Source organism: Myotis davidii, unplaced genomic scaffold, assembly GCF_000327345.1.
Source record: "Myotis davidii unplaced genomic scaffold, ASM32734v1 scaffold118, whole genome shotgun sequence".
Lineage (NCBI taxonomy): Eukaryota > Metazoa > Chordata > Mammalia > Chiroptera > Vespertilionidae > Myotis > Myotis davidii.
This window is the reverse complement of record NW_006290441.1, coordinates 319145-341185: the sequence shown is the minus strand read 5'-3', so window position 1 is coordinate 341185 and position 22041 is coordinate 319145. Positions and strand designations below refer to the sequence as shown.

Sequence of the window (22041 nt, the reverse complement as noted above, 5' to 3'; positions counted from 1 at the left end):
TGTGAGGTTCCTCCACGCCCTTTTTGGGGTCTTGGAGGACATGTGACTTCTGCTCTCCCAAAGGGAGGGAAGGAAGGGAAGGCAGCTGGCTGGTCGGCAGAGCCCTGCTACAGCGCTCTGGACTCGAAGCGTCTTACTGATAAGAGTGCACCGAGATGCCAGCACCAGAGCCCAGAGAGCAGGAGCTCACAGGGTCGACTGGAAGAAAGAGCACTGCTAGGGAGGAAAACTAACACTTTAAGAAGCAAAATATATGTACATTTCACATCAAATAATTTGTTTAAGATATGTGCATTCATTGTATGTACATTTTACCTTAAAAAATAACTTGAATATTGAACTCTAGTTAATGATAGGCATCTTAAAGTATTTGAGAAGAAATGTACTAATTCTTCAATTTAGTTGAAATGTACCAAAAATTTAGATAAATTGATGAATGGGTAGAGGGATGGGTGGATGAACAGATAGATACGTGATAAAGCAAGAAGAGTAAAATCTAGTTATAGAATCTAGGTGGCGGGTATTTGGGTGGTCACTAAAATTCTTTCAGCTTTTCAGTATAGTATTTGAAAAGTTTTAAAATAAAATATTGGGAGGCCCTAACGGGTTTGCCTCAGTGGATAGAGCATCAGCCTGTGGACTGAAGGGGCCTAGGTTTGATTCTGGTCAAGGGGATGTACCTTGGTTGTGGGCACATCCCCAGTAGGGAGTGTGCAGGAGGCAGCTGATCAATGTTTCTCTCTCATCGATGTTTCTAACTCTCTATCCTTCTCCTTCTCCCTTCCTCTCTGTAAAAAAATCAATAAAATATATATTTTTAAAAAGATTCAATATTTAAAAAATAATTAAAAATAAATAAAATATTGGGGGAAATATTGTGCGGCTACTAGATTGAAAATGAAATAAAAAGCCCACGGTGAAAAAAATATGCAAGTAGCTGCTAAAAATATTTATAAACATTTAAAATGTTGTTGTAGCTGGATGTTAATAGGAAGAAATATAAAACGAAGACTGTAGAATTTTTACAGTAGATTTCTTTCCTGTATCTGAATATGTATATTTAGGGAAAGTATGTTTTAGGCAGAGGACCAAGCAAGAGAAAGGCCCTGCGAGAGCTTAGTGAGGGCATTAGGCTAGCGTACAGAGAGGGAGGAGAGAGGGATGGGAGCTGAAGATATAGGGAAATTGGAGGGCAAGGTCACCTATGGCCTCAAGGCCATGATAAGGACTGATTTTGAGTCCCATGAGACATGGGGGTGACCTGATCTGAATTTAGAAGGACTGCTCTGGTTGCTGTGGGGGTGGACTGTGAGGGGATAAGGGTGGAAGCAGAGAGACCAGGTAGGAGCCCTCAAATCAGGACAGGAGAGGGATGACATGTCTTGAATCAGGGTGGCAGCGTGGAGGAAGTAACGCTGATTGGATTTTGGATCCCTTCTGAAAGTAGAGTCAACAGGATTTATTGGTGAATCGGTTGTGAGGTGAGGGGAAAGGGCTCGAGGTTGATTCCAGAAAGTGGATGTGCATTTACTGAGATAGCAATGACTGGGAGGGGAGCAGGGTTTTGGGGGGTGCAGTGAGGGTGGGGTGATCAAAGTTTGTGGATCTCTTGTTGGAGCTGCTAGGAATGACAGTGAGCTGTTGGTTATGAGTCTGGGAGTTTGGGGGCTGGGGATAACCTGCCTGCAGATGACCTTCAAGCCATGGAAGTAAATGATGTAAAGCACAGGTCAAGAAGGGAAGAGGACGGAGACTGAGCCCAGGCACTCCCAAGTGCAGAGGTCAGGAAGAGAGGGGACCAGCAAAGGCACCTGAGCATCTCTGGTCAACGCAGAGGGAGGAGATCCAAGAGAGTGGATCGCCTGTTTCCAGTGCTGGGGAGCTGGTGTCCTCACCTCTGTGTCTCTTCTCTCTTCTTAGCGTCTTTGTTATTGCTCAGGAAGCAGCTCTCCTAAACTAGTTTCATTCTACTCCAAATCCATAGTAGCCAAAGGGAGGGGGGGAGTTCAGACCCTGTCTGACATCCTGGCCCTCCATCATCTGGCTCCCTCCCGGAGAGGTTTTGTCCTCCCACCATTGCTCAGCACCATACTCACCTCAACTCACCAATCTCCCCATTCCCTCCAAACCACCCCTCCTTCTCAGCCTGGACCTCAGTGTGCCGTTTCCTCTGTCTCTCCAAATCCCAGCTTTAATTCTTCACTGAGGAGAAGCGCCTCTGAGGAGTGTTACTGGAGAGCAGGCAGAGAAAGCAGGACACCTTTTCCCATTTCCTTCCTGTAACTGTCTGAGGTTAGTGAGGGGTGTGTCATGTTACTCAGGAATGACTGGGTGTGACCGAGATGCAGGGAGTTGGACGGGGGCAGACATGTCAAATCGGATGAGAACAGCCCTTGAAGTACCACAAAGAGGCCCTGCCTGGCCACCCCCTGGCAGAGACTCCTCCATGGCTAGATGGCTAAACCTTAGGTGACTGCGTCTCTCCTGACCCCCTCTCCGACCTCCTCTCCTCCGCCCCTCCCCACCCCCCATTAGCAGCATCCTGCAGAGTAGGGCTGTGAGGCCAGGCCCCAGGGCAAGCCCCTCATAATAGCATGTGGCTGGCCCCTTGGATATGAAAGCTCTGTCCTGTGATTCTGCACTGGGTTGTTTTGACTTGTGGTAACCCAGTAACAGTCAGGGCCCCCCTGCCTGGATTAGATAAGCGGCATGTCCTGAAAGCCAGAGAGGCTGGAAACCACACCAGGAAGTGTGGTGGCACGTCCCTGGAACCAGAGCAATGCCGGAAGGTGGCCTGTGGGTCAGCAGGCTGGGAGGGCCACTGCTACCAGGGAGACAGCACATGCCTGACCCTGTGTCTCTTGGCTCGTCTTGCGGCCTGGGCACTTGAAAAGGCTTGCACTGACCATGCCCAAATCCACGACTGCTGTGGCACCTGCCCGAGTGGCTTCCCAGGACTTAGATGGTCTCTAGCTCCATCCGCCTGTAAACTGCCACCCGGGGAGGCAGAGCAGGCTCAGGCCCGATGCGGACACGCGCTTAGAGCTTCGTGCGGAGTGGAGGCCGCTCTGCACTCAGGGCAGGGAAGGACTGGAAAAGGCCTCACGTCACTGACCACATGCCCGAGGTCAGGCTTTACTGAGTGGTTTGAGCACAGGCCTTGGACCCACACTGCCTGGGTCGGCATCCAAACTGGACCACTCACTGGTTCTGTGATCGTGGAGACGTTTCTGACACTCTTTTGTCTCTTTGTTTAACTCAAAAATGGGGATGAAGTGGGGACCTGGAGCCAGTTGCTTAACTTCCCCATGCCTCAGTGTCCTCATTTGCAAAGTGGAGGTGATTGCGACAGGCAGTGGAAAGATGAAATGCATAAAGGGGTCAGGACTGTGCCTGGGCAGTGGAAAGTGCTGGGCGGGCGCAGTACGTTTAGACACGATAAGCTTCCTTTTCTGTGAGATGCAGAGCCTGGGGAAGCCAGCTGGTGAATGCAGCCCACATCTGCCTCCACGTGCTGGCTTTCTGTGCCCCCTCCCTGGAGTGTCCGCACACCGAGCTCCCCAGGAAATCAGAGGCAGAATTCAGAACCAGAAACCAAGTCTCCAGGCAGCTGGATAGCTAACCCCTGGCTTCGCCCCTGATTTCCCTGTGACTCCTTCTGGGGACTGGATCCTGTTAGCATTCCTGGCGCAGTCCCAGCACACCCACCCACTGGTGGGTTGAGAGATGCACGTGTCACCAGGAAGTGGGTAGTGTTTGCAGGGTTTCTCTGGGATGGCACAGGTATCTGTGTGTGCTGGGGCCACCCCGGCCCTGGGCCTTGACTGTGGGCCAGTCCCCTTGTGCCCTCTTCCCGCCCCTTGATAATAGGAGGCCGACTTTTCCATGTGGTGTTTGTCTCTCCCTGCGAACGTGGAGGCCTAAGCACTGCCAAGCTTATCGGTACAATGGATTTCCTGCTGGTGTTGGATCGGCCCTGTTCCCCGTTGGGTAATAAATTTATGTTGCCCGAGTGCACATATCTGCTGACGTCTCTGATGCTGGTGGCCTTGGCAGACCCCAGCTCCCCCAGCCTGGGTGGGAATCTGCAGACATAAACCCTGGCTGACGTGTACTGAGCGTCCCGGTTAGGCCTGGAGAGCCAGAACTGGCTGGGTGGTGAGGATGTGGGAAGGCCATTCATCCATCAACTGTTTATTGAGGCTCCTGTGTGCCCACCCCTGTGCTGGGCTCTGAGCAGACAGAGGACACTCACGCTGACCTGGGAATCAGATGCAGATAATTATACCATGGGCAGCTTACTTCTGGGGTAGCACTAAGGACAGAGCCGGTGCGAGGAACGCACAGCCTAATTTGGGGCAGCGGGGTTGAGTTTTAATAAAATGTTTTCTTTCCTGGCAGTAGTCCTCAGCAGGGATAGCCCGGCTGGGCCCGGGAAAGGGGAACAGCTCCTTGGGGGTTGAAAGTATCAGAACCTTTGCATCCATGGTGTTTGGACCAGCCCAACATCCAGAGCACCCACTGTGGGCACCCCAGGGATGCCCTCTTCTCTCCTGCTCCTCTGCCCAGGTGTGTAGCAGCGGGGGCATTTGGCCTCTCGTCAGAATTCTGAGTTCCCATGTTAATCATAACAAGCATGTTCCAAGAGGGACTGGCCTGGCCCCTGCAGCCAGCCCTCTCTCCTGCCTGGGTATTTCTGCACCAAATTTCCCCCAGCAGATAAGTAGGCCCATTGGTATTTATTTTGACTTTAGATTGTGGTATGAGTGGTGTCTCTGCAATTTCAGGCCTGAAGTATATGCCGGGGCCCAGGGTGGTGGGGAAACTGAGCTTTCACGGATGGGATCCAGGTCTAGCAGGGGAGGGCAGGGCCAGAAGCAGTCCACCAGCTACTGTGTGCACGAAAAATGCACAGCAGCCCCCCAACTGGTGGGAGGGGGTGTCCTGCCTCGTCCTGGGAGCAGTACTGGGTCAGGCATCCTGGATAGGAGGGCTCCCCTCCTTCTCCTCCTGCCCTTCCTCACCCCCATCCTCCCGCCCCCTCTCCATCTCTGGCCCTGGAGTGACAGAACTCGGCAAACAGGAAAAGATGCACTAACTGCAAAGAAATGCAATGAATTCAAACCTAACCCCAAAGCCAACCTCACAAGCGCTGGGGTTTGGAGTCTGGCTTTCGGAAGCCTGTCATGGTCTGGCTATGTCCGAGCGGAGCCCGAGGCGCTGGGGGCATGAGATAAGACTCGGAGCTGGCCTTGGAGGAGTTGGCTCTCGCCAGCCAGCTCCCACCAGAAAGGAAGCCCAGGGAGCTGCAGGCGCGCTGGAGGGAGTCCTATCTCAGCAGTGACTTCATTTCCCCACGATGGGGCTCCCACAGACTCTAAGCCCCACGATCAGATCGTGCTGTGGGAGCTTTGATAGGCCTGTTTGTACTTTCCCTTCGGGACGCTGCCGCCCCGATGAGTGATAACTGGATGATGGAGTATTTGCCAGGGGAAGGGGAATGCATTTTTGTAAGATAAGGTTGGATTCCCGGCAGAAGGGAAGTTTCCGAATGCCTCTGCAGTGTCCAGCTGCGAGGAGTGGGTGCAGCTCTCCTTCCCTGTCGCCCTGCTGTGGTATCCTGAGTTATTTACCCGCCCCCACCCCAGATGAACTCTTACTTCGGGAAGTTGTCCCAGGGCTGCCTGGGAGTAGGGCAGGGTGCTGTGTAGGGGTGTCTCTGATCCTCTCTGTCAGAATACTGCCCTTTTCTGCTGTTTTTGTTTTGTGTTTTTTTGTTTGTTTTTTAACTTATCCTGATAAGATTTTGTTTGAATAAAGGGCTTGTGTCCCACATAACTAGCTAGGTCACTGTGTCTACACTTCTCTCCAAAATGGCTGCAGCTTCCTTGGGGATTCTTGTTCAACGTCACAGTGTCCATTAAGACCTAGCATGGGACTTGCACAGAATCCTCTTTGTCGCCTCTGCCCACCGTGACCAGGCCTACAGCACCAAAGCCATACCCCTACTCCTGTCATTTAAGACCTTCAGCATCTGGCTCCAGACAGACTTCTCCTTCTCCTCCCTTTCCCAAACTATCCTTCTCTCCATCCATCTAGAACTTCTCTTTCTTTCCCTTTGAATGTTCTTTCTTCTTTTTATTCCTGGCAAACCAGAATCAGAACAGCATGGTGGGCTCTGGAATGAGACCACCTGGGTTTGAATCCTGGCTCTGCCCCTTTCTGTCTGTGATACCGTGGGCCAAAGACTTAGCTGCTTTGTGCTTCAGTTCTTCCAGCTGTGAAATGGGGATGACAATAGTTCCTCTTAGGTGTGTTGTGAGGATTGAGAGCAAAAACACATAAAGCACTTAAACCAGCGCCTGCACATAGCAAGTGCTCGACAAACATAGGCTGTGGTGGTGGAGTGATGATGATGATGATGATGATGAAAGAAGAGGAGGATAAAGAGGAGGAGATGATAGTGGGGTGGTGTGATTTCAAAGACCTTCCCTGTGAAGTCTTTTCCAGCTCACCAGGTAGGATTAGCTTTTCCCTTTCTGGGCTCCAGATAGAACTAGTTATTGATTTCTACTAGTCTGTGTCACACTTGACACCATATGCTTTTTTTCTCATATAATTATTTTACTAAGATATAATTCACTTGCCATAGCATATATAATTCAAAGCATACAGGTCAGTGGTTATAGTATATTCACATATATGTTCAACCATCATTACGATCTAATCCCCATAAAAATAAATCCTATACCCTTCAGCCACTTCCCAATCTCCCTCCCTTCCCTCCCCCCATCCCCACCCCCGCCCCCAATTACCTTGCAACAACTAGTCTATTTTCTGTCTCTATTGATTTGCCTGTTCTGGACATTTCATTGTATTGATTTGTAGAGAGAGAAAGGGAGTGAGGAGGGGGGAGAGAGAGAAACATTGATGTGAGAGTGAAACATTGATCAGTTGTCTCTCACATGTGCCCCAACCAGGGATTGAACCACAGCCTCGGTATGTGCCCTGACTGGGAATCAGACCCATGACCTCTCCATGTATGGGGTGATGCTCCAACCAGCTGAGCCACCAGCCTGGGTGGGGGCATTATTTTATAACTAAGTTCTGCATTCATTTATAGAAGGCCTTGTGATGTTAAAAACTTCACCTTCATGGAACTGAGAATTGCATAAATTGACGTTGATGTCATGGTCCCTAGACCAGGATACTTTCGTCTAACATATTTTCCAGCTGAGGGAGCTGAGGCCAATTACCTTGCAACAACTAGTCTATTTTCTGTCTCTATTGATTTGCCTGTTCTGGACATTTCATATAAATGGACTCCTACAGTATATGTCCTTTTGTGCCTGTTTCTCCCCCCACTTAATATAATGTTTTCAAGGCTCATTCATATATCAGCACTTCATTCCTTTTTATAGCTGAATAGTACTCTATGGTGAGGCTATCCCACATTTTGTTATGCATCAGCGGATGGGCACGTGGGTTGTTTGGGCTGTTATGACTATGCTGCTATGAACATTCGTGTACAAGTTTTGGTGTGGGCATATGTTTTCATTTCTCTTAAGTACAAACCTAGAAGTAGAGTGGTCGGCTCATGTGGTAATTCCGTGTCTGACTCTGTGAGCAAAGGCCTAACTGTTCCAAAGCACCCGCACCTTCGTACGTTCCCGCCAGCAGTGCGAGGGCTCCCGTCCCCGCAGCTCCTTGCCAACACTTGTTGTTTGTCTTCTTGGTTACAGCCATCCCAGCGGGTATAAAGGGACATCTCAGTGTGGCTTTAATTTGCATTTCCTTGACGACTAATGATGTGGAGCATCTTTTCATGTGCTTACTGGCCATTCATATATCTTCTTAAAGAAATGTCTATTCAGATCGTCTTCCCGTTCGTTAACTGGGTTATTGGTCTTTTTATTGTTGAGCTGTAAAATTCTTTATGATAATAATTCCTTATCAGATATATGATTTGCAGATACTTTTTCCCACCTGTGGGTCATCTTTTCACTTTCTTCATAGTAGCCTTTAAAGCACAGAAGTTTTTAATTTTGATGAAGTCCAATTTATCTCTTTCTTCTTTTGTTGTTTATGCTCCTGTTATCACATCTAAGAAACCATTGCCTAAGCAAGGTCACAAAGATGTGCCGTCAGCTTTTAAAAAGCAATCTTAGTTTTAACAACCCTACAAGAAGAGGGTAGCAGACCCATGTCACCGATGAAGAAACTAAGAGGTCAAATGCCAGAGCTGGGATGTAAGCCCAGTTCAGTCTGACTCTGAACCTCACGTATATCTAACCATGCCTCCCCCCAAGTCCCTTTACCTCTGCATCCCTCACTGGGCTTGGCACAGTGCCTGGTGCACAGCAGGCCCACAGGTGGTGAACATTGGATGGATGAATGGCAGGTCCTCACAGGCGCTTGTTTTGTCTGCACTTGCTGGTCGATTTGGGTGGATGGGGTTTGCTGCTGACCGTCGGTTAGTGTCTATGATGCTAGAGTCATTGAGTGTCTCTCTCTGCTCTCACCTCTGCAGTGTCTCATCGTTGGGGGAGGACCATGTGGTTTGCGCACGGCCATTGAACTTGCCTACCTGGGGGCCAAAGTGGTCGTGGTGGAGAAGAGGGACACCTTCTCCCGGAACAACGTACTGCACCTCTGGCCTTTCACCATCCATGACCTGCGGGGCCTGGGAGCCAAGAAGTTCTATGGGAAGTTCTGTGCTGGCTCCATCGACCACATCAGTGAGTGGCGCCAGTGGTGGCACCCCAGGAGGAGAGGGGGCTGACCTGGGGACACATCTCTGCACATTGAGGAGTCTCCAGAATGTTCCATCATGCAAGTGCCTGGGAGCTCCACACATCCAACAGGCACATATTTAGAGAAGGACCTGCTCTGTGCCGTGGGCCAGGCCCTGTGCTTGGCCCCCTAGGCTCTAAGCACCATGAGGCCAAGGACTATGGCATGTCTTGTTCACCAGAGTATCTCCAGAGCATAAAAGAGTGCTTGACACATAGTAGGTGCTCAATAAACTTCTGCTGAGTGAATGAATGGAATATGGAAAACCGAGGCAGAGGCACTTAGCATACACTGCCCCGAGAGAGCTCACCAAGGTGTTGTCAGTAATGAAATGTGCTTTAATAGAGGAGTCAGACTTGCTAGAGGAGTTCGGAAGAGGGAGCCACACAAAGCCATTAAATGGGCCAGGTTGTTGAGGGCCTTTTGGGCAAGAAGCATTGCCGGTTCTGGGGAACCCTGGCAGCTTCTAGAAGAGGAATGTCACCACTCCTCATACCAAGTTTTATTGCACTTTAACGAGAGGACATCATGATGATGTTCATTCAGAAAGGGAGGGGGAAGAGAGGACATGGGTTTCGGGGCCTGGGCCATCCCTGAATGCTTAGGTAGGGCGAGGTGGGAGCTGAGGCCCTTCTGCCCAGATGTTACTCATGCCTGGGTCTCGTGGGTCAAGATCTGTGCAGACGCACTTTAGGAGAGCAGCCTCCCTCCGCCCATAAAGGAAGGAGGTCTTTGGCCATTTAGTCACTCATAAACGTTAGGGAGTTCATACTATGGGGAGAGTTCAAGGTTTGAACAGATTTGGCTCCAAAATCTGTCTTGCCCAGTTTTCCTGTGTGACTTGGGTCAAATTCCTTACCTTCTTCAAGCCCCAGTTTTGTCTCCCATAAATGTGATTAATGCCTGCCTACTGGGATTGCTGAGGATTAAATAAGGTCAAGTTTGTAATGTGTTTATCATTGTACCTGGTGCATAGTAGATATTTAGGAAATGCCTAACATCTAGTGATGTACAGGGAGCAAGAAGCAGCCAGGGTCCCCAAGTTTCAAAATTCAGAATTCAAAACATGGGTGGGAGGAGAATCCTGAAATCTATGTTTTTATGAGGACAGGAACTGATGGGAAATGGGTATGGGATTCAAGTGGGAATGCCTGGAGAGAATTATCAGCTACACGGGGTGTAATTTAGTCAGATGCAGGAGAACTTACCAGACGTGGAGTTTATTCCCGCTCTGAGATGAGAAAGTTCCATGAGTCCATTGGAAAGTAATTTGGATTTGCCCAGAAAGTTGCAGTGTCAGCTTTCAGGATATTCCCTACCACCCATTGAAAGAATGTATGTTGGTTTCCACTTTACAACAACAGCATTGAGCACCGCTTTCTCATCAGACCTTCCCGAGAGGCAGAGCTGGCCACCGGCAGGCCTGGGAGGGCCCCGGGCTGTCGGGTTGCCTTCTGGGCCAGCGGCCCCCTCTGCTCCCAATTAACTCCTAGGTCTTGGGAATATCCCAGTGTGCAGGAGCACTGGCAGGACCGTGGAACTGAGACTCAGCGTGATCATTGTCAAGGGCAGCCCCAGTGCCTGTGAGAAGGGAGGCAGGTATAATTTATTAAGCACCTACTGTGTGCTGGAAACATATAGCCTACCATAAAGAGAGAGAGGCCAGACCTGTTTCCAGGCCCAGCTGATCAGCTTCCTTGCAGACGGACCATGGTCTCCAGCCCCAGCTATGTTCTGGACCTCAGCACTGCGCAGCTGTTCTCAACTTGTCCTGTGTCAGCATCTTCCTCCAGTTCCCACAGTGGCTGTTCCAAACCTCTACCACAGCCTCCTCATTCTTAGCAGCTGGCCTCCCTCCCATGCTCTGGGGAAGAGAAGCCACCAGCAGGCACTTCCCATTCCAGCTCCCTCTCCTTCCTCCTCTACCCGTGTACCTACTCCTTCTTTTCAACCCAATGTCAGGGGCAGAGCTGACCACCTCCTCTCCACACTGGTCCCTCTTGATTCCTTCTCCCCTTTCACCTGCCCCATCACTTAGTCTTCCCGCTTCTCACCTCACACCCCCCCTCCTCTGTCCTTTGTTACTGCCCATTACTTTTCTTTACTTCCAAGTATTTATTCTAGAAAGAGATGTAGACTTTGTCTATACTCTCCATTCATGCCTCCTTGCATTCTAGTCTGATTTCTTCCCAACCACTGAGCTCATGAGATTTTCACCAAGGTCTCCAGAAGCTTCCTATCTCCCAAGTGCCCTGGCCTCCCATAGTCTCCATATTCCTTCATCTCTCTGTGGGATGTGGTATTCTCGGTCCCTCCTCCTCTCTAGGCTTTCAGGACTGCAGCTCTGCCCCCAACCGCCATGCCTTGCCCCATTCTGTGTATTTGTGTTTCCCCCATTAAGAGGGGGTGTGTCCTATCTCCTGGACCTAGCATGGCACCTGGCTCATTGTAGATGTTCAGTAAACGCTAAATGAGCAAAGCCCATGAAATTCAGAGGGACCCACAGAGAATTTAAAACTGCACTCTACAGAAATATATTGGAGGCAACCATGTTTGTGCTGAATAGTAGGGGACAAAGTAGAGAAACAGGGTGCCACATATTGGGGGTTTCAGATAAGAAGTCGAGAACATAAGTCCAGCTTTGTTTGTTTGTTTGTTTGTTAATTCTCTCCCGAGGATATTTTTCCCATTGATTTTTCAGAGAGAGTGGAAGAGAGGAGGGGGAGAGAGAGCGAGCGAGAGTGAAACATCGTTGATGAGAGAGACACATTGATTGGTTGCCTCTTGCACACACCCTGACTGGAGCTAGGGATTAAACCTGCAACCCATGAACATGCCCTTGACCAGGAATCAAACTTGTGACCCTTTGGTGCACAGGCCGATAATCTAACCACTGAGCACACTGGCCAGGGTATGAGCCCAGCTTTGTGGAGAGAATTCCCCACCTCACTCCTTACCCTGGATGGCTAGGAGCTTAGGTTTAGGTTCCCAAAGAATGAGCCAGTTGATGGCTGATTTTACTTGTGGCCTTTTACTCTATCTCTCTACTGTTTTTTTCATCTTTATCTTACTAAACCCAGAGCCCAGCTGAGGACGGAGGCAGGAGAGAGAGAGCCTCCATCATTACAGCACGATCTGACAGCTAGAGCACGGTCTTAGAATCAGACAGAGCTGGGTCCACATTCTAGTTTGGCTTCCATGTGACCCGGAGTGAGCAAGTCACTTAAGCCTCGTTACCCCTCAATTTCTCATTGATAAGATGAGAATAATTATCCCGAAGGGGCACTGTAAGGGTTAAATGAGAAGACACAGAGTACTTGACACATAATTAGCGCCCAGTAATGATCATTACTGATACATTGCTATACTCAGAGATCACTGAGCAGTGATTATATAATGTTCTATATACAAGAGGCATCCAGGCATTGCTCCTACAGCTCATCTCCCTTTCCCTTCCTTTCTAACAGGTATTCGTCAGTTACAGCTCATCCTATTCAAGGTGGCCCTGATCTTGGGAGTTGAAATCCATGTGAATGTGGAGTTTGTGAAGGTTCTGGAGCCTCCCGAAGATCAAGAAAACCATAGTACAGTATACCTTTCCTCTTCTGTCTGGAAATGAGACATTGCAAAATGGAAATTACATTTGCAGCTCTCAATAATTTGACAGTTATTCTTACTTGGAGCTGTTTGACATAATTTCATCAGTGGCTATTTTACCTTTTTTGACCATTGCTATCACTTTAGGTTTGCTCTTCAGCTCACAGGGGATATAGTATTAAGCCACTAAACCTGTAATTTGATTATCCTGCCACTAGGAGGTGCCACTTTGACAAAGGAAGTCCAATCAGGAGTAGGCTAGAAGACAGATTTGGTTGTCTGATCAAGTTCATTCACATGCTCTTCAAGCTGTTTGTGTACACACAGATATGAGGATATACTTGATGTCCCTGCATGGTAGTATTAAAGTCCAGTAAAGAATGTGAAGTTTCTAGAGCAAGTATGAAATACATGTTCAAAATATTATTTGGTTATAATATTTTTAAGCTTTTTAAAAATATATATATATTTTATTGACTTTTTACAGAGAGGAAGGGAGAGGGATAGACAGTTAGAAACATCGATCAGCTGCCTCCTGCACACCTCCAACTGGGGATGTGCCCGCAACCAAGACACATGCCCTTGACCAGAATCGAACCTGGGACCCTTCAGTCCTCAGGCCGACGCTCTATCCACTGAGCCAAACTGGTTAGGGCAGATTATTTTTAAGCTTTATTGAAGTATAATTTACAAATCATAAAATTCACCCATTGTAGTTATGTCTTATTTAGCAACCCCTCCTTTTTTAGGATGTGTATGTAAATTCTGATGCTGCATGTACACTATGATCAGAGGGTTTGTTCATGACGCCTTTGCATCGTCCTTATTATCAAAATCTTCTTCTGCCTGGGCAGGGCTTTCAGTTCTGAGCCAGATCGTGTCAGAAACCTCACAGTTTCACACACGGCTACAACTCTGACTTCTCCTGTCTTAGCCGGAATATTGAGAACTTAGGGGAGGTGTTATTTGGCTTTTGTCGCTGGGCATCCATTAAACTCTGAGACCCATGTGCTGTTCATCTTCCCCAGACCTCCCATGGATATTAAATTCTGATTATGAGTAGCCATCAAGGATTCACTTGAATATGGTTTCATAGAAGACTGTGTGCTGCACAATGGAACGTTTTGAGCATAATGAAGTAGGAAGTCAGACTGGTTTCATTACACCCTGCACATCCTTTTGGGTCTCTTTCACAATGGAAGGGCCTTGAGGAACCTGGGGACTACGAAGAGAACATGGGAGAATCTGTTGAAAAATATAAGGTCCAAGTGAGACTGGTTTGAGAATCATTGAGGATAGACTCCCAGCCTTTACCTATAGAAACCAGTAAAACCAGGCATGCAGTTGGCGCTGCTGGTTAACCTCATCTTGGACTGAACTGACACTAAAGCCAGAGGGACTCCAGATTTCAGTGTGAATCTGGACAGCGCAGGGTCTTTCCTCTGGAGGCCCTGTCTGGGGCGCCTACACCAGGTGGCATTGTCCCTTTCTCATGGCCAACGCAGAGGGGGTATAATCACTCTCTCTTCCTGCTACTCTCTGTGCCAACTCATCTCCTTTTTCTGTCCTGGTAGAAATTGGCTGGCGGGCAGAATTTCTCCCTGCCGACCACTCCCTGTCGGAGTTCGAGTTCGATGTCATCATCGGTGCCGATGGCCGCAGGAACACACTGGAAGGTGAAGACTCCTCTTTTTGGCACCAGGGATGGGGAGACAAGTGGGAGGGGGTGTATCCAGAAGGGGGTGGAGAAGAAGGGGCGAGGTGACAGGTGCCAAAGTTGGAGGGGGTCTTGATAGAAGGGCAGACCACCCTGTCATGCCTGAGGTGAGTGTCTAGATAGCAGCCATTTAATTCTCTCTGAACCTTGGTTTTTCCAACTGTAAAATGTGGAAAATCAAACCCCATTAGAGCATCGTTATAAGAGCTGGGGAAGGACTCCTATGTACAAATGCTTTGTGAAGCTTAAATGCCATGAAAATTAAAAGAAAAAAATCAGCCCCCCTTTATTGAGCACCTGCCAGAATTCAAGCCGTGGTGCTAAACACTTTCCCACTTACTTCATCTCAGAAAAGCATTTGTATATCATTAATGGCATCAGTTTGCTGTTGAGGGTAATACTCCAGAGGAGGAGCCCTGCTATTCTCATGACCTTTAAGCACATTCAGTGCTGGGCAGGAAGACGAGTTTTGCCCAAACTGTCAGGGTGCAAAACTGCTTCTCTGAGCTGTAAACTTGGGAGCACATGGTTTCTTGGGTTAGGACCTGGTTAGGTTGAGAGAGGAGCCGCACTGCCAGGAAATGCCTCCAGCCACCTCCACCCCGGCCCCAAGACTAATTGGTGCGCAGGTTGTACTCACTGGCACTAACTGTACTGGTTTGAGACCAGGGTTTGTGGGTGAATCATCCCATGTGGCATCTCTTTGACGAGCACAGGTCTGCTTTTCGAGCTTGCCCTGCTCGAGGGCTGCAGATAGCAGACAGCAGATGTCTGACTGCGGGGGCACCTTCTCTGAGGATGGAACACACTCCCCGACATAGGGCTCATCCAAGAGAATTCAGGATGTGAAGTTGGCCTGCTGAGGCTCTTCCCACCTGCTGTGGGAACAGTGCGGTTCCTCTCTCTCCACCTCATACCTGTTCCCCTGCAATCAATAACCAGTATCTGACAAAGAATTTTTAAGCTGCCAACCTGGATATTGTGCTGTTAGAGTTTATGATGGTGTGAGGAAACTCAGTTTGAATATTTGAAAATTCGGGATCCATGCTCAGCTTGTGTGTAGTTTGGCATTTCGTGAACATGAAGGGTGGGTTGGGGAGGACGAGCCATTTGAGCAACTTGGGACCAAGAAGGTAGGCCAGAGCAGAGTCTCTGAATCAGCACTATTAACCTTTTGGGCAGATAATTCTTCATCATGGGTGTCCCCAAGGCATTGTAGGACGCTTAGCAACATCCCTGGCCTCTACCCACTTGACACCAAGTGGTACCCCCAGTTGTGGAACCAGAAATGTCTCAACACTTTGCCAAATGCCCTCTGGGGCGGGGGGCAAAATCACCCCCACTAAGAAATATTAGACTAGAGAAACATGGCTATTTCTGAGCATTTTTGACAAAGTTCCAATGAAGAATGACTCAAAGGAGTAGGTATACAGTAGAAACCCAAGAGTTTTAGTCAAAGGGATTTTTGACAGAGAAGTTTGGGAATCAGCATGAGGCTTGATGATGTGGTGAGGGGATGTGGGGGTGTTCCCACAGCTGGCTGAAGACAAAGGTCCTGTCCAGCGAGTCTGCTGGGACCGTGAGTTTCGCTGACCGATGGACGTCAGAGAGCAGCTTTCTCAGTCATCTTCTCCAGCTTTCACACCAAGTCCAGAAGAAAGACCCACTCCTTCCCTTTCCCTCCGCAGGCTTCAGGAGAAAAGAGTTCCGTGGGAAGTTGGCTATCGCAATCACCGCCAACTTCATAAACAGAAACAGCACCGCCGAGGCCAAGGTGGAGGAGATCAGTGGCGTGGCCTTCATCTTCAATCAGAAGTTCTTCCAGGACCTTAAGGAAGAAACAGGTGAGACTGTCACCTTTCTCCAAACCAGGCACTGTCACTTCCCCGAGGAGCTGCTGCCTTCCCCAGCTCTGGGGACTGGGATACTCACTCCAATTGAGTGGAAGCAGGGATTTCTCCTTAATAACGGGCAGGATTCCTTCCAGGACAAGAGGGATTCTTGAGGGAAAGTTCTAGATGTTGTATGTGACTATAGATACCTACTTATTTACTCAGGAAACATTTACGGAATGCCCATTATGTCCTGGGATTCAATATTGTGGGATATAAAGCCAAGGCTGACACGATCCCCACCCGACGCAGCTCCTGTCCAGGGAGGGACCCCGCGTTGCCCCTTCTAATGCAGCCCGGTCGTGCTGTGCGGAGATCAGCGTGAGATTCAGGGAGCGCTCTGAGTGGGGAGCCAGTCACCTGGGGGTGGTCCCTGCAGAAGCCCAGGTGCTTTTGTGCAGTGTGCCAGCTGCCCTTCCTCCCAGGGATCCAGGGATGCTTAGGGAGCTGCACACTCAGCCAGGTCCTTGAGGAATGTATTCGTTTATTTACTTGACAAATATGTATTGAATGCCTACGAGGTGCCAGACGGTGTTCAAGGGTGTGAGACAGAGAAGTGGGCCAAACCAAACCCACTCTTGGAGCATCAAGGGAGACTCAGTAAACAAATGATGCCGCAGGTGGTCTGTAAGGGGGGGGGGAAGTGAGGCACAAAACACCTGCCCCCAATTAAGACATTTCCAGATTTTTTTTCCTTATTGACCTAAGTTAAAGATCTCTCTCTCCTTGAAAAGGGAGTATGACGACAATGGTAAATCTTTACACTAAAAATACTAGTAAATCATCCACACCCAGCACCCCCTGGCCCAGGATGCTCCTCATTTGCAATGCTTCTTCTCAGTGACTTTTCACCTGCATCCCTACCTTTTCCATGGACCTAGCTCCCCTGATAGTGCCAATACTCTTTGTTATTCTGCTTTTCTCATTCAGCCTCACATGTTAAATACTGTCCCTGTGGCCGCCTGGTCCTCCTGATGGTCAGCTTTGGCAGAATAGCTCATTCAGTGGATGTATTGTCATTGCTTAATTGTTTACTCCATGGGATGGCAAGCTGGCTGGCCACATGTTTCTGTCTTGCCTTTGAGCAAAGCATCATTTAAATATCTTTCAATGGCTGAAGAAAAATCAAAGGGAAACTATTTTGAGAAAAATTGAAAGTTATATGAAATTCAAGTTTCAATGTCTAAAAATAAAGGTCTATGGGAACCCAGCCGCCCCACCCCATGTGGTTACCTCGTTGCAGGTGCTACTCCACCAGGAGGGGCTGGGCACAGACTGGAGGGCCCACAAGGCCCACAGTGTTTACTCTCTGGCTCTTCACAGAAGAAGCCTGCTGACTTCTGATTTAGACCTTTCGGTGACTCACTGTCACAGCTAACACTGCTTCTGCGGGGTTGTTTTGGGAAGCTAGTTTTCTAGGAATGGAATTTGTTACTGAGCCAGACTCGGCCTCCCCTGGCCCCCGTGATGTGTGCCCACTGCATGACCCTCTGAAGTTCAGCACGGTTGCATTATTTTATTTAAAAAAAAAAAAAAAAGGATTTCCTTCCCGCAGATTATGTCCCTTTGAATGATTTAAGAATTCTCCAACCCTCCCTTCCCCTCAAAACCCAGGAAAATAAATACTTAAATAAACCACCAGCTATGAATTCTGACAGGACATGGGATGTGTTTTTCCTCAGGTCTGAATGAGCTTCCTTTAAACTCTGCTGTGGTCGTCACCTTTGGCCATTGTTTCACATCTCTGCCCCTCGCACGCTGATAGCGCTGTTTCCTCTGATTCTCCAGGGGCCCTCTGCCTTCACGGCTGTTTCCTATTTAGCAGTAATAACGGGGTTCCTATGGTTACCCAGCACGCCTCTGTGTCAACTGCAGATAATTGCCATGCGTCTGCTCCCCTCTGCCCCTTGGAGGAAGCCACGCCAGTGCTTCTCAAAGGTGAATCCAGCCGCCCACAGGGCTTCTGATTCTGCAGGCCGGGAGGTGCCCTGGTCATTGGCGTTTCTAATACGTTCTCGGAGGCTCCTGGCTGGGGTCCCCACTTTGAGAAGCACTGAGCTAAGCTATCCTCTCATTTGTCTTAAACGCAGAAACCTAGTCTATAAAGCAGCGGTTCTCAACCTGTGGGTCGCGACCCCTTTGGCAGTCAAATAACCCTTTCACAGGGGTCGCCTAAGACCATCCTGCATATCAGATATTTACATGACGATTCATAACAGTAGCAACATTACAGTTATGAAGTAGCAACGAAAATAATTTTATGGTTGGGTCACAACATGAGGAACTGTATTTAAAGGGCCAGAAGGTTGAGAACCACTTCTATAAAGCATCTATGCAATGGGTGGAAAGTGAAAAAAAGATGCAACACGGCCCTCTCACCTGAGTTGCTCCTGCTGGGCACCTGGTTTTCACACAGAGCCAGGAAATGGTGGAAACCTCACGTAGCTGTGTTCGCTTGGGTAAATTTTGGCACTTGCCATGTCTTTAAAATGTATCTAGTGTGAATAGGCAGCAGGTAAATAAATACGCAGGCAACATGGAGCTCCTGGCACACTGGGCACCGAGCACGCGGGACTGAGCCCACACTCGCTTCTCTTTTCAGGGATCGATCTGGAGAACATTGTTTACTACAAGGACTGCACCCACTATTTTGTCATGACCGCCAAGAAGCAGAGCCTGCTCGACAAAGGGGTCATCATCAACGTACGTCTCTCTGGGCTGTTACGTCCTGCCTTTCCCTTTGCGCCTGGGCTGGCAGCATCAGCCAGTGTAGGAGCGGCCATGGTCCTGCCAGGAACTGAACAAGGGGGGAGGGGGAGGGACCCCCACCACAACTTTCCTTCTCCTTGGTGTTGCGCGAACAGCCCACACCGATGCATGCAGAGGCGTTTCAGCAGAGAACTGGGACGGGGGCGGGGGAGTATGTCAGGGGGGCTGAGTCCTTAACCCAGGTGTTGGTGTGGGTCTTTGCTCCCGAGAGATCACCTGAGTCTTCTTCTCCCCCACATCTCCTTCAGCCCTGCCCTCTTTTCTGGGAGGGCACAGTCATTGGAGGCAGATGGGGGCTTCTTGTCCAAGTGTGACACGGAGATACTTTCACTGTGAATTTCATGCTGTAGCCTCCTTGTCATGAAGGGGAAAAGCTCTTGTAGTAAAAACGTTGAGCCCTGCCTGGTGAGGTTAAGTGGTTAGAGTGTCTGCCTGCATACTGGAGGGTCGCCAGTTCGATTCCCGGTTAAGGGCACATACCTGACTGCAGGTTCAATCCCTGCCCTCATGTGGGAGGCAACCAGTCGATGTGTCTCTCTCACATTGATGTTTCTCTCTCACCCTCCTCCCTTCCACTCTCTCTAAAATCAATGGGAAAAATATCCTCACTCTGCAGATAAGGATTAAAACATTGAGTTGAGTCTTGGCTCTGCCACCTGTTAACTCAGGGCAGCGACTAGGCTGCCTAACCTTTCTGGACCTCAGTCTCCTCGTGTGCGGAGGAGTAATAGTTTCTGTCTGAAAGGGTGGTTTGGAAGAGCACCTTTAAAGATGTGTGCAGAGCACCTGGCACCGTGCATAGCACGCAGTGGATTGCAGGTTCCCTCCACACCTTCTCTGCCCGCGTCGGCACCTGCTTTTTTGTCCTGCTGGCTTCCTGGCATCTGCTTCCCGCTTCCATGTTTTCCTGCCTAAACAGAGGGCAGGGCTGGCAGGAAGGAGCATGGAGTGGTGGTCCCTGGGCTAGACGGGGCTTTGGTCAGGTGTTCAATCTCTCCTGAGCCCCTGATCCTGCTGCTCCTGCCACAGCCTCGAGATAAGTATCTCAGTCCAGGGTCAGCCTGCTCTCCGCGCAGGCCTGCAGCCGAGCAGTATGGTGACCATTCACTGCCGCTTGTCAGAGAAGAATGTCCCTATCTTCTCGCCAGCCCAAGCTGGCAGCGGCCAGATGGCACTCATAACCCAGCCCTCCCCTGGGCCAATGCCCCAAGCAGGAGGGTGGGGACCTGGCAAAGGGACAGACCCCCAGGAGGCACTGGGATGACAGTCCCCCTGGCCCAGCTGCTGGGAGGAGCCAGGGGGCCTTGCAGGGCAGGAGGTCACATTGCTCAGGGTTGGATGAGAATGAAGTTGCTGAAAGGGAGGTGTGAATGAGGGCGGGGGTTGAATGAAGTCAGCTGAGCACCTCTGGTGGGAGCAATGGCTCAACATGGGGTGCCCCCTGCTGCCCTAGGGGGAGGCAAGGCGGTCTCCCCTTCTTTCCTCTGCTCCCAAAGTTGCCCCCTCTGTCGGGATGCCTGTGTCATATAGTGAAGGACTATTTGGGCCAGGGGTGCAGGTGCAGTGGGTACCTTTAGGGGAGTGGGTGCCTTTGTCAGCCCATCCCTGGGGCGTTAGGCAAAGTGTGACGTGGGTTTCCTGGGTCCCTGGCTGAGCACTCCAGCCTCTGGACGCCAAGCTTCCCTCAGGTCACCCAGGGCACTATTCCAGGCCACGGCATGTTGTTCATGGCGACTCAATTCCTTGGTGTCTGAGCCCCTCTACCTCCCATCTCAGGCTCTCCATCGTGGCTCACTCTGGTCCCACATATCGTAACTATGGAGGAGCTGGGAGCAGACCCAAGCCCGTGCTTGTGCTCACCCAGGCCTTTCCTACCCTCAGAGACTCTGGGAGCATCTTCTGAGCTGTGCTGAGGGGCCTGTAGGTATAAGACATGGACTCTTACCTAGAAATTGGCTGGACATGGGAGAACTGGACACCCATTCGGTTCAGGAATGCTGGCCCCAGTCTCCAGGGTCTAGCTAAGCTCTACAGTATTTGCATAAGCTGGGAGCCAAACCTTGTGTCCTGAGCCACTTGAATTAACGTTCATCTCTTGCTCCTGAAGGAATGGCAAGTCCTCCCTGCGTCCCTCTCCCCACATGGGTCAGCATCCTCCCACAGGCACACAGGAGTTTCTGTGAACAGGCTCACTGAATGTCTGATTGACCTGCTTCCCCCTCTCTTCCTGCTCATCTCTGGGCTGCTTTCTTTGGCTACTGAAGGGAGAGGAACGTTTCTCCTCGAGAAACCATGCCTCCTGGCTTCCAGCTGTGCCCACCTGGCTCTCCCCCACAGGGTGGGGCCCACCCCCGGGACCCTGCCTCTGCTGGCCCTCCCACACACAGGCGAGGATTCCCGGATGCAGTGTGCTTGGTCTCACCATGATGGGAGCATGGTGGCCAGGTGTGCGAGGTGGATGCCCATCACAGCTGGTCTTCCGAGCCTGAGTCCACCCTCATTTGAAGCACTGGACAGGCCTTGCCCGGCCTCCTCTTCTGGCCTCCAGCCTCTTTCTAGCTCACCATTTGGGGTGACCATTCTTCCATTTGTATTTCCCACCTTTGCTCATTTTTGCTGCTTCCCTCTGCTGCCCCACCTGTCTGTCTAGCACTCAGCCTCGCTTCAGTTCCCTAGGCCTGTGGAAAATGGGGCCCAATTTCATCCCCCTGCTTTTATCGGAATTTAGAACTACTTCCCCGTGCCTGCCCACTTTACCCAGAGCCTCAGTCCCACTTTTTTCTTTCTTGTCCCTTGTTTTTACCCCCTCCCTAAAGTTCTCCTCTGCCATCCACTCACTCACCTACGATCTCCTGCCCTGCAAGGCCTCTGGCTCCTCCCAGCAGCCCCGGGCCAGGGGGCTGTCATCCCAGTGCCTCCTGGGGGTCCGTCCTTTGCCAGGTCCCGCCCTCCTGCTTGAGGCATTGGCCCAGACATTGCACGTTGTCACACCCACCCGTTGCCCGGTCCACCCCAGGTGCTTGCAGCATGCCTTGAAGAGGGGGCTTTCTGAGACCTGTTTGTTGATGTTTCCCTGTCTCCTCTCCACTCCTGCAAGGGAAGGAAGTGACCATGTAAGTGTAGGAACAGGTCTGAGAAGGGAAATCAAATAGCTGGCGCTCCAGCCTGGACACCGTGACCTAACAAAGCGCTCTTGGGCCAAGGCCAACTGGGGGGACGTGGTGTGAGTGTGAAAATAGTAGAATTCCCGGGACAAGGTATTTGAAGGCGTGG

General features: G+C 50.1%; 1 protein-coding gene across 4 annotated transcripts in view; it reads left to right on the top strand.

Moving 5' to 3' along the window:
* MICAL2 (microtubule associated monooxygenase, calponin and LIM domain containing 2) overlaps window positions 1-22041 on the top strand; it is a 121936-nt gene that overhangs the window by 52008 nt on the left and 47887 nt on the right. For all 4 annotated transcript variants that reach the window (XM_015563707.1, XM_015563708.1, XM_015563709.1 and 1 more), the window contains exons 3-7: window positions 8531-8738; window positions 12261-12377; window positions 13965-14066; window positions 15796-15951; window positions 18602-18702. In XM_015563707.1, coding sequence (XP_015419193.1) covers window positions 8531-8738; window positions 12261-12377; window positions 13965-14066; window positions 15796-15951; window positions 18602-18702 — 684 coding nt within the window. The remainder of the gene's footprint in view (window positions 1-8530; window positions 8739-12260; window positions 12378-13964; window positions 14067-15795; window positions 15952-18601; window positions 18703-22041) is intronic.